This window comes from Pterocles gutturalis, unplaced genomic scaffold, assembly GCF_000699245.1.
Source record: "Pterocles gutturalis isolate BGI_N339 unplaced genomic scaffold, ASM69924v1 scaffold50175, whole genome shotgun sequence".
NCBI lineage: Eukaryota > Metazoa > Chordata > Aves > Pterocliformes > Pteroclidae > Pterocles > Pterocles gutturalis.
Genome location: NW_010142726.1, coordinates 1568 through 13870, shown reverse-complemented (window position 1 = coordinate 13870; position 12303 = coordinate 1568). Strand labels below are relative to the sequence as shown.

Below are 12303 nucleotides of genomic sequence, written 5' to 3'. Positions count from 1 at the left end.
GTGGAGTGGTGAAAACACTGAAATTATGTGAAAAATATTATATATGTGCATGATTTCTGCACTGTAGTGTAGATAAACACAGAAATAACTCAGCTCCTGCCTTAAAAATGGCACTTTTTTAAGAAAAACAGCTTTTTCCACAGCCGCAGGCCCTCCTCAGGCCTTTATTATTATTAATAATAAATTAGTAGCAATTTATTATTACCTAATTGCTGGAGGCTATGTATCTAAATAGGTGGAGTTACAGGGAAAGGGAGTGTGAGGAGGGAAGAATAGGAGCAGGGAGCAGAACAGGGACTTGCCAAAGCATAGTTTTGGAAAAAAAAAAAAATCCACTGAAATGATGGGGAGGAGGAGAAGCTCCTTCCCAGCTCCGCCTGCTGCTGCTGATCAGCAGTATATTGCTGTGAAAGTGTTTGGCTGTCACACTTCATCACAGCTATCTCCCCACAGAAAGCAGCGAGTCTTGAATGTGCATCAACGGTGAGGAGCTCAGAGTTGTAACCAAAACCCTGGGTGTCGAGGCCACGCCAGGACAGATAACGGGTCAGGGCATGACAGCTCCAAGCGGACATTCAGATGTACAAAAAGGAGAAAGGACCCAGACATTAGACCAAAGGAGTATTAGAACTGTTGGGCATCTTTTCCAGAAGCTCAATAGTTGGAACACTGTATGTCTAGTCAGCAGCTCTGTATCTGATCATAGTTTTACTGAGGAACTGGGAGGAGAGGTCTGCTTTTGTCAGAGAAATGCTTTTGTAAGTGAACAGTGTTACTAGCCTCTCCCCCTGGACCTTTACACGCTATGTACCTACTGGTAACAGTGGAAAAGGTGTGGTATACCACTTACATTCTTCAAATTCTAGTGACAAGATGACAAATTCAGCACACCAAAGAACTACTCAGTCGCTAGGAAAAACATTATCCTTCTCTGCAATACGCATAGACACCAATATAACAAAATAAATACATTTAGCAAAATTAAACGAGCAAAGAAAGCACAGCAACATGGAAGAGATACACAGCAGAAGAATGTGCAGTCCTGGAGAACGGAGTATTTTCCTCCTACTCCATTAGAAATGCCTGTTCCCATGTCAGGCTATTTCACAAGAGTTTTGAGGAACTCTCTTCTCTCGGACATCCTAGAGAGGATACAGTCACAAAAGAAACTTCCAAGAGCCCATACAGAAAATGACCATTAAAGGGGAAAGAGGAAAACTCAAGATGTAACGGCTCCTTCACAAGATAAATGTTACACTAAGATTTTGAGAAAGTTGCCTGGCCCACAAATCAGACCTACCTCCCCTGTTTAGGTCCTGCCAATCAAATCTGTCAGAACACACAACTTCCTTCGGACAACACCATCATTCATGCACCTTTTTAAATGGGATCTTTCTTTAGTGGAAAAAGATACAAGAGGTACGACTGTATGTACTAAATTATCGTTAGGGTAGCCACAGGTTTGAAGAGTTGGGTTGTCTTATATCAATTCCTGAATACCCAAGTCTTTCAAATAACTTTAAAATAAGTCACACTGCTTAGAGCAATCAAACATGAAGCAAAGTCATTAAAATGAGATAGTCTGTGTCTTCTCAAAAAAAAAAAAATTAAGACAACTAAGAGACATTCATCTCAGTGGTTGCACCAAGGAAGACTAATGCAGAAACAGATTTATATTTTCCTTCTTAAACAAAATAAACATAGAAACAAGAAAGTACATACAAATGGCCAAAGAAATATTACAGATGAGAAGGGCTTCCCCCATCCTCTTCTCACAGTGTAAAACAGTCCTTTCCATGCAACAGCTAAGTCAAAAGCATGTGCCACTGAAAATGGAACTTCATCGACAAAATCGTGATAGGATGAGGCAAGACTTGCTCAGCCTCTTAGGGATGACTGATGTGCTGTGAGGGCAGTACGACCCATGGCTCAACAGCAATCTTTTGTAAACAATAAAACTAAATGCTTCCTTCTGTACCTTGTGGTTGCCTACAGATGCTGCTTTCCTACCCTGCCAACAGGACATTTCACAAATTCATACAGCAGCACTTGCGGAGAGGCGGAGATTTCTCTCTGCTGCTGACAAGATCTGTATGTGTTTCTGAAGTCATTGCTAATAACTTCTGGATGCGCTGCTTCCCAATTCTAAGTCCCTTTATGCAAAAGCCTGAAGAGGGAACAAACCAGAGATACTGTATGAAAAGAACACTAGCTAAGAAATCTGGAAGATATAATCTTCTCCATCCCTAACTAACAGAAAATGAGTAACGTCAACAGATGAAATGGATGGCTGGCAGCTCATCTCACAACGCATTTAAGCGCTGAAGGCTGACGGGGTGCATAACCCCCTCTTTGTTACCTTTCCTGACAGAGACCTGGGGTGACTCCGGCTGCCGTATTAAATTCAAGAGGAAAACCCATGTTGGCACTTTTTCCTGATATACCTCTCCTGCTAGCAGGGATGGCCAAGTTCTCAAATAGCTTGGGCCATTCCCTCTGCTGCCTGAAATAAGAGAAGATGACATACACATTTAAACGTGTCATTCACTAGGGAAAGGGCAGTGATGGATACAAACTATGACATTACACCGAGTAGGTCACAAGCAATCATGGACGCCTAGGTTTTGTATGTCAACCATCCAGCATAAGGGCAGTTTGTTCTCTCACAATCACAATTTTGGTTTAGAGATCAAGCTTCTGTATATTCATTTAAAAAATAAAGTGTTTCTTCCAAATGCTGCTAGTTCTCAGCTCCAGCCTCTTCACAGAGTCTCCCCTTCCAGATGGCCAGTTCACTCAGCCAGCAGTAGTCAAACGTACACCACTGGGTTGCTTCTGGGCAACATACAGGCAAAGGAGCCTGCAGTAACAGTGTTTATTTTAGATCATGTGGTAGCTTTCATTGTGGTAAGAATCCTCCTCACAGTCACACCTGCTCATTGACAAGATGGGGTAGATGGAAGAAATGACGCTGCTGTCATTGTCTGTGGCTGGTTTCACCAACACATGCTGTTTCTCTGCATTCAAAACACACAGATAACAAGAGTTAGCAGTGACCACTGTACCCAGAAACACTGCTACATTTAACTAGTTCTCTCAGAACCCTACAGCCTCTCCCTCTCAGTTTGCAACAGGTCTTTCAAGCTGCAGGGCATAGGCCTTTTTCTTTTCAATTTTCAGCATTAGAAGACCAAAGGAAGTTTGTTTGTTTTCTTAAGTTTCCTGTATGTCTTTTCCTGTTAAGACAGCACAGATGAGGAGGAGACATTCTCCATCCCTTCACTGGCACACAGTTGGCAATGGAAGTGGCTAACTAGTACAGTGCCAGGTAAGAAAGAGAGAAGGAACAAAATGTGGTAAGGAGCCCTCAAAAACAAGAAATGCTTGTTCAGGACACCTAGAGCCTCATCCAAACCTCCATACATTTTGGAGACCAAGCTGTCCCACTGGTGCCCATTCTACTAAGACTCTTGGAAAGGCTTCATGGGAAGCTCTGACTGAGCTTCGCAAGCACCACTTGCATCATTATTTCTCTTCCAGCTGGTCTCTCCTTAGGAAGCCATGTGTCTATTTAAACATTAATATTCTCAATCAAAATGTTTCCATCACTGAATAAGACTGCACAGAAACAATTAAGCCTTCCTCCTGAAGTGTGTCATGGTGAAGCTAAAGGATTTCCCACTAATAGTTATTTGTATAATTAGAGCATCTATCACATATCAAGGTAGGCTATGAGTTAGTTAAATAGTTCAGACCTGAAATTACCACCTAACACTGCTTAGCAATGTCATTCTGTGTCCCTGTGAAGAATCTGAAATGTTTCAAAACCATCGTTCATTAGGTAATAGGCTTGACACATTGCAGAATGAAGGATCATGCACTCACCCCTATGAAGAGGAAAACAAGCCAATTACTTAAGGGAACACAGCAATAGAAATTTATTAAGGGATAGCAGAAAAAATGTCTGCATTTCAGCACCTAGATACCAGTGTCAAATTCTCAAGAAAAAAAATCTGGAAGAGTGAAGCAGAATAGGAATACCCCACACTGGAGTTTTACTTAAAGCCATCTCCATCACAGTCTTTTAGCTACCATTAGGCAGAGATTATGCATTTAAACCATGGTGGCTTTAATTCCACAAAAATTAACACAGCAGAGCAACTGCCAGTTCAGCCATACACTTCCATGAGACACCAACATTCCCTTCAGAGATTTCCTACACAAATCTAGCACAGAAGAGAATTGAGTTTCTCATCAGGCACTGCTCTGCTGAGTTTTTGCAATGATGTAGCCAGTAGTTTAATCAAAAAGTGCCTGGTAAATTTTTCAAGGCCCATCCTATATACTTTTGCCTTTATTTAGTGATCTCTTTGAACCAGTGTAACCTTTAGCATGGTTAAGCTGTCCTGCTCAACTGCAGAATTCATACTAAAGTATTTTTTTCAAACTTTTTATTGATTTTATGTTACTGTGCAGTAAAGCCAGATACACAAGGTATCTTAAAATTAATTTTCTAGTGCTTCTGCTGGTATATAGCATCTCCTTGGTATATAGGTGCCAAAGAAAGTTGTACAAAATAGATGGAATGAGAGATTGTACTCATCATGCCACATCCACCCACCTCTCACCTTTCCGCTCTCTGATAAGGCTCAGGCGATGCTCTTTCATTTCCACATCCAGTTTTTCTACCATCCTGTCAATGCAGTTATCCAGCACCAGAGAGCGTGTCTTGGATTTGATCTCCTGCCTGCAGATAGGACACTCCACTTTACGTTTCGTCCATTCATTGATACAGTAGGAGCAGAAGCTGTGCGCACAGTTCAGAGTGACCGCCTGTGGAATTTGAGGGAAGGATACTTATCAGTGCATGCTCACAGAAGCATTGTCAAGAAAAAAAAAGTCAGAAAAACAGTAGATAAACACTTTCTATATGGGAGGGAATCCCAGAGCCCTCTTGTTTAGCCTTTGTAAGGGTTACACATAAAATAACTCTCCTGTACTAGAGGACAGAGAAGTTTTACAAGTTGGTTAATGGACACAGCAAGTTGGAAACACAGACAAAAAGAATTAATTCTAAGTTTCCACAATTTGAAAAGGATAAATTATGGAAAAACTCAGATACTACAGAATTGCATCTTAAATTGCTGAGAAAGCAGAAATTAAAATTTCAGCTACCTCTTAAGTCATTATAACAAGGCTAACTCACCAGGTTTCCTGTAGCAGAAATTAATACAATGAAAGTTCTAGCAAAACACAAACAGAAATAACAGTCTACATTTCAGGCACAGCCTATCACTTCTAGAATCAAATTAAAGCAAGCCAATTTCTCAAAGAAAGAGTTTATCTGAACAAAATAAACGGTTCAGGACTTGACTGAACACTACACCACCCTTCTCTTACTAACCTCTTCCTATATCTAAACCCGAAGCAGTCCAACTCTAGTCAACTTAAAGCAAGGTCCACTGCAAAATGATTCTTTCCCAAGCAGGCTCTCAGCAGCAGCTCAGAGCACCAGTTCAAAACCACCCAAAACTGCTGCAAGCCTATATGCATCTCAGAATTTACTGCTCACCTCTGTGCAGGTAGAGACACTACAGCTGAACTTGCTGCCCAGAAGAATATTTAGGGCAGACAGAATGGGTTTCTGGACCAAACCTTACCCATGACTCACTGTGGGTCTGTTGGGACTGGTAAATGAGTGAAGTAAAGAAATAAGCTTGACTATTGCTTTAACAAAACTAGGGAAAAGTCTGTTCTTCACTGGCAAACCCATACCAGTTGAAACATACCTCGATGAAGTGCTCAGAACAGATTGTGCACTGCAACTCATTCTCCAACACTTCATTCATCTGATTCAACACCTCTTCTTTTTGGGCCCTCACCTTTTCCTTCTCCTCCTAGGGGAAAAATAGTATGTCCACATATCAACAAAGAACAAGGTTTTACTCGATAGAATATTGGCAGGATGGGCATGTGCAGGGGAAGGGAGTAGAAGCAGAATGGCAAGTCTCCACAGGTCAAGTATTACATATCACAATCTATAACCTCTCTCCTCTTTGTAGTCACGGCAGTACTGAGAATATTCCCACCCACTGCAGAGAACTTACAAGCAAGAACAGCAGCCTTTACCAAATTCCCTTCAGCCTAAAGAAACTACCAGCTGGATCCATCTTTTCAAGATCTCTTTCAACCTCTTCCTGGCATGAGCTGGGCTCAAACCAACAAAACAATTCTTTCTATGTCTGATGCAAAGATAAAAATGCTCAAGAGACAAAATACCTCAAATATTTAAAAAAAAAAAAAAAAAGGAAGCATAAGAACTTAAAACATTTACCCACATTTAACTGCCCAGTATTTTTTTTTGTTTGGAGTTAAATTAAGCTCTGACATACCTGTTCTATCTTGTAAAAATAATAGAGAAATTCTTCCAATTGAAGCTATACTTGAAACAGCAACAGAGTTGCAAAGACAACATAAAACAGCCATAAAGCAAACCAGCCAGAGCTGGATAATGTGATAATTTCCAAGAGTAAGACACAGGAAAGGATCTCCTCAATTATTTTCCACTCATCACCATGTGTCAAGGGCAGGAAGAAGTGTGGCTTATCTCACTCATTATTCAACTTCCATGTTGCTTCAGTCCTACACTCGGTTGTAGGACAGCTGGAACACACTGCAGTTTTACCTGAATGCACTCTAACTGAAAACGAAGCACCTGACTTTTCAAACACACTTTTTTTTTTAAAGAAAGGATAGAATGGGCCCACTTCTGCCTTACACACCGTTCAGGTGCTTTGGGCTTTCTTTATGATTAAGAAATATCTAGCAATGACTGTTCAACACTACTTTATGAACAGGGCAAGGTGTACCCCCCCCCAAGTCCTGGAAACTAGAGTCAGCTGCCACCTCAAAATACAGGAGTTTTTCACTACAGGAGGCAAAGTACAGTCAAAAACAAATGTTAAACAAACCTCTTCCTCTGCTGCAGCATATTATGTTTCACTTATGAATAAAATTGAGAATTCAGTTATTCTTTACCTTGGTTTCTTCCAGTTCTCTATTCTTGGCTTGAATTATCTCCTCAAAATCTTTTTTACTACGGCGCAGTTCTTCCATCAAAGCATGATGCTGTAACAATAGCAAGCCAGAAATTATAAAAGTGCCATTATCAGCTATCCTATTACATATACATGGATATAATCATGAGGTTCAGCATACTCATTCCTCCTAATCTCCTCCTAAAAGGGCAAGACGTCTATATAAATTGGAGTGCTAAGGCAATTTAGCCTTAACTTAAAATTGGAATGTCGTGCCATTTATTCATGAGCTTCCCAGTGTCATGGCACTTCTTATTCCCTCTCCCAGGTTCCTCCTTCATTTCAGTTAGGTTTTACGGTCACCATTTTGAGTGCATGTGAGATATCTGAGTATCAAGGCGTATCTGACACATAAGAATCACAAAAACCTGTCACTGTATGAAGGGTTACCTGAAGCTGTTTTCAGATTAGCTTTCCAAAAGGAAAGGCCTTTTGAAAAAAAGCCTAGGAAACCTAAATGTGTGGCAATCTCTTCCAAAAACATTCCTAACAAAGAGTGACTTTTTTTTCATCTGGTTAAAATTGCCAAAACAACTTCCCCAAAACAGATACCTAGCAGACAGACTTCACAGAAAAGCCCACCAGTCCAAGGACCCAATTCAAATAAAAATCATTGCAGCTACTTACTGCTTTCAATCTGAATGCATGTTCTCACAATATTTGCTGGAAAACAGCAACTCCCATAAAAGGATACCTGCCACTTCCTGACATAAATTTGGTCTGTACATGAAGCTCATCCAATCTGCACCTGAGGCAAAGTCTTAGTCTTCCACTAAGAGGCCACAGCACTAAGAAATACTTAAATATCCAAGATACACTGTTAGATGAAATCTGGACCCATAACTACTTGCCTCTTGCAGGACCTGGGCCAGCTGCTCCTTCAGATTCTCTTCCCCATGTTGCCACTTTACTCCCTGAGGAAAAAAAAGAAACAAACCATAAGACTTTTTTGCTGGAAGAAAACTGTTAGAGGGAAAAAAAAAAAAAAAGACACTTGAAGAAAGCAAGAGACAGAAAATTACTACTTTGCACACTCTCTTTAGAGGACGTGCTTCAAGAAACAACACTGGTTTTCCGGAAACCCTGAGATGTCCCTCTAGTGTTACATGTGTACAACAGAAATTAGAGCCCTCGTTTACTGTCAAGAGTTAAAATGGATACACCGTTTCCAGTTACATACTTGGAACACCTCCAGGTTATTCTAGCTGTAAAGCCACCGGCAGGTTCCTAGCAGCAAGGAGGTCAGCAACAACTTCAGCATGAGAAAAAGCTGCAACCCTATCTTCGAGCACATTCAAAGTGGTCAGACATTCCTACAGCTCCAGCTGAACTTCCCCCTGTGCCTAAGCACACAACTCCTGATTCCTGTCCTTGTGATACAGGTATCTTGCCATTAGCAGGAGACTTTAAAGGAAGTAATTGATACATTATGAAACTGACTCTAAGATGAATTCTTACTTCCTGTAACCAGTTTTTGAGCAAACTCAAATAGAAAGACTTCAGTTTGTTATCTAAAAGAGCTACTTATCAACATACACATATGGTTTGAAGACTCTTGCAGACAGCAAAAAAGGGTTTTTTTGAAAGTACGAAATCAAGAAGTTTCCCTCCCTCCAGGGATTAAGGCACACAACAATTCACTTGCTTGGAAAGGGAACGGATTTCCCATGCGAACTGGGCATATTCAGCCATATACCAGAGAGAAATTCACACTTAAGGTGAATACTTTTCAGCTGAGCCTCTCTGTAACTACAGGAAATCAGGCAGACGCTTTTCATTTTTATTGTAAAACACACTTTTTTTACTAACTGAAGTGCTTTACTACCTTGCTGTAATGAACCTGTTTATAAAAAAAAAAATCATTTTGCACCTTTTCCTAATTCCCCACGCAGCTCAATCCCTTCTGTCTCTGCAATTTCTTTTGGTACACATGCCTGGAAATGAAATAATTCCATGACAATTTTAACAGGATTGATTCACAGAAACATTATATTTTTGTTACCATATGGTTCAAGATCTTACTTTGGATCAATGTCTTATAGTAGGCATTCCATAAAAATGAAAAGAGACAGGCCAAAAGATTACCACCATTATACCTCTAGCTTCTGCCGCTCTTTAGAGAAGGTCCTCTCCAGCTCTTCCACCTGCTGCTGATGATGTTCTTGTTCCGTGCATAGCTGGTCCTGCAACGCCCGCAGCTCCTCCTCCATTGCCTGGATCTCCTTCTGGGCACTCTTCCTGCGCTTCTGCTTCATGTTCAGAACGGCTGTCTGCTTCTCCTGCACTTTGACCTTTAACTTCATTATATCTACTAGAGTTTTCCTCAGCATTCCCAAGCCAGTCCATGACTGTGCAAGTCCAGAGCCTTTCTGGTCCTTAAGGGGGACAGGCACAGCTTTGTCAGAGCACACAGGGCTACTGTGCACTGGACCACTGTCCTCCTCACTTGGTCCAGGAGAAGGCAGCTTGACATCCATCTTCTCTGTTAACTGTTTGGCCTCTTCTACCCTTCCCCATGATTCACCCAAATGTTCATTGTCAAAGGACATTCTGTCTCTTTTGGTTCTGGAGTTTGAAGGGCCTTCCGATCCAGATGTCTCCGATTCCTCCAAACTAAATTTACGTTTAGTTCTTGAACTCTTATATTTTCCCAGGTCACTCCTTTGGGCTAAAAAGGGTCTGATTTTCTCCCATTCTTCTTTAATTACTTCATACTCATATTCAGCAGTCTCTTTGTTTTCCAAAGGCACTCCCAACTGGATACGGTCTCCTTCAGCGATAGGATACACTTTTGAGGGGTCCAGGCGCTGCTTATTAAGCCAGACTCCATTTAGACTCTGCAAATGAACAGAGAACCAACAAAATTTGATAAGCAGTTACAGAGTCCTCAGCAAATTATTTCTGGCAACTGTAAACATATCCAACCTCTTCAGTGTTGCAATCAGAACAAGCCACCTCTTTAAATAAACCTTGCAATATCCAACATATTGGCTCAGTGTCCCATTTATTACAGTTATTGCATTATATTATTTACTGTGCACTATTCCTGCATTACAGATTTTGTGTACAAGCACTAAGAACAACATTAATATATGCACTTGTGCAGAAGGAAAAGAATGAACAGGCTGAGAGAGTTGGGGTTGTTCAGCCTGGAGAAGAGAAGGCTCCAGGGAGACCTTAGAGCAGCTTCCAGTGCTGAAAGGGGGCTACAGGAGAGATGGGGAAGGACTCTTCATCAGGGGGTGTAGTGACAGGACAAGGGGTAACGGTTTTAAGCTGAAAGAGGGCAGATTTAGATTAGATATCAGGAAGAAATTTTTCACTGTGCAGGTGGTGAGGCAGTGGCCCAGTTTGCCCAGAGAAGCTGTGGATGCCCCATCCTTGGAGGGGTTCAAGGCCAGGCTGGATAACGCTTTGAGCAACCTGGGCTAGTGGGAGGTGTCCCTGCCCATGGCAGGGCGTTGGAACTTGATGATCTTTAAGGTCCCTTCCAGCCCAAACCACTGTGTGATTCTATGATACAATTCTATGAACTCTAATTCAAAAAAAGCTGCCAAAAAGCTTCGGAGGAAGTAAGAACTAACCAACAAAAAGAAAAGACTCTGCAACAGATCATTGTCAAGAACACAGAATATTGCAGTAATTATTCTTGACAATTAATGTCACCTGAAATCCAAGAAGAAGCTAGAAAAGAAAAAGGAGCATAGCTTACACTGCTTAAAGAAAAAAGAGACAGTTCTCCATAAATACCAGGAGAATACAAACAAGAAGGAAAATGCTATTATAATGTTCAAAGCAGAAAAAAGTTTTTTAAAGTAGGCACTAGCTCAATAAATAGTTTTGAAAAACAGCAAAAAAAAAAAAAAAAAAAAAAAAAAAAACAAAAAAAAAAAACACAGCAAAACTGATCTGTGCTCAAGACAAACTGCAGAATCATTAACAACTGACATATCTCTGAGATTCAATAAAACAACCGGACGAAATGGTAGCAGTGATAACACACCCGAAGCGTTAATAGTTAATCTACCGTAGATGGTTTCAGTCATGCAAAAACTGTAAAGTTCTCAAGTTTATACAGGTACTGCAACCAAGCTTTAAGAGCAGTGTAATTTTAATAGCAGCCATTCCATTTATTTCTGACTAATCTGCTGTTGACCCAAACTTCCTTCAAATCTGCATGACGGGTTGAACATTTTTGTTCTACCGGTGCTGTTTTAAAGCAAGTTACTGATTTTCCAGGTTTCCCAAATGAGAAAGTGGAGAGAGCACAATATAAAAAAGAGATTACTGAAGCCAAAGTGAGACCTAGCTGAGGACTCTGATGTCAGCACTTTATTCTAATCTGCTGAGGAGGACTTTCAGAATTGAACATAGCATGAAGCATGGTTTTTTTTAACAACAGATCCTTGTTGCAGTTGATTACAATTAAAGCAATTGTCTCACTACAATAAGGAGTATCAGTTTATCCTCTCATTAGCAGTACAAGAACATTATCCTTCTGAATACTGCCAAAATTCACACGATTTTTTTTTTTTAAGAAATCAACACAAAACAGGTTCACAAACTGCAAGGTGCCCTTGGCGAGACAACAATTGTCTGGAAAATGCTAAACCAAGAGACAAATCCACATACAAGAAGCAATATGGTTTGCATCCCAATTACAAAAGACTGAAGCTTCCTGCTGGAAGTGCAAACAGGCAAGACACATTCCCACAGACCTCTACCACACCTATACCTTATTATATCATAGTCCATACATTATTTGAGCCCAAACAGGGCATTCTCTTCAGCAAATCTCAGAGCACAAGGTCTTTAATCAATCTCTGTACCTTGTTATCCTTGACAGTCCACTGCCCTTCTGCATTTTGCTGGAAAACACAGTGCTTGCGAGAGATCATCAAGGGACAGGTTTTTGACACCAGCTGGTATGTGAGGTCTAATCCTCGGCCTACAGTTACCTGAAAATAAAGTAGTTTAGTAACTGCAATCAGCAATTACATGATTCAGTTTATATTGTTTAAATTTAAATACAGCTGAAATCTATCTAGATTAGTATCTTAGAGGTAGTTCTAAAGAGTTTGGGATAATACGATAGCTTTTTTGCATTTAAATTCAAGAGCAGATAAAAAAATAGAACACTACAAAGTTTGAAATATTCTCTTTCTCTCCCACTGAGGAAAATTTGATTGCTCGAAGACAGGTTACA

The 12303-nt window shown here is 40.6% G+C and overlaps 1 protein-coding gene across 1 annotated transcript; it reads right to left on the bottom strand.

Moving 5' to 3' along the window:
* Positions 1 to 2748: 2748 nt before the first annotated feature.
* RNF8 (ring finger protein 8, E3 ubiquitin protein ligase) lies at positions 2749 to 12049 on the bottom strand. Its single transcript, XM_010084466.1, has 7 exons — positions 11927 to 12049; positions 9194 to 9934; positions 7949 to 8011; positions 7039 to 7128; positions 5790 to 5897; positions 4629 to 4833; positions 2749 to 3017 (listed from the first exon to the last, which is right to left on the bottom strand). The coding sequence occupies exons 1-7, from the start codon at positions 11993 to 11995 to the stop codon at positions 2881 to 2883; spliced, it is 1413 nt and encodes a 470-aa protein (XP_010082768.1). The 5' UTR covers positions 11996 to 12049; the 3' UTR covers positions 2749 to 2880.
* Positions 12050 to 12303: the final 254 nt, after the last annotated feature.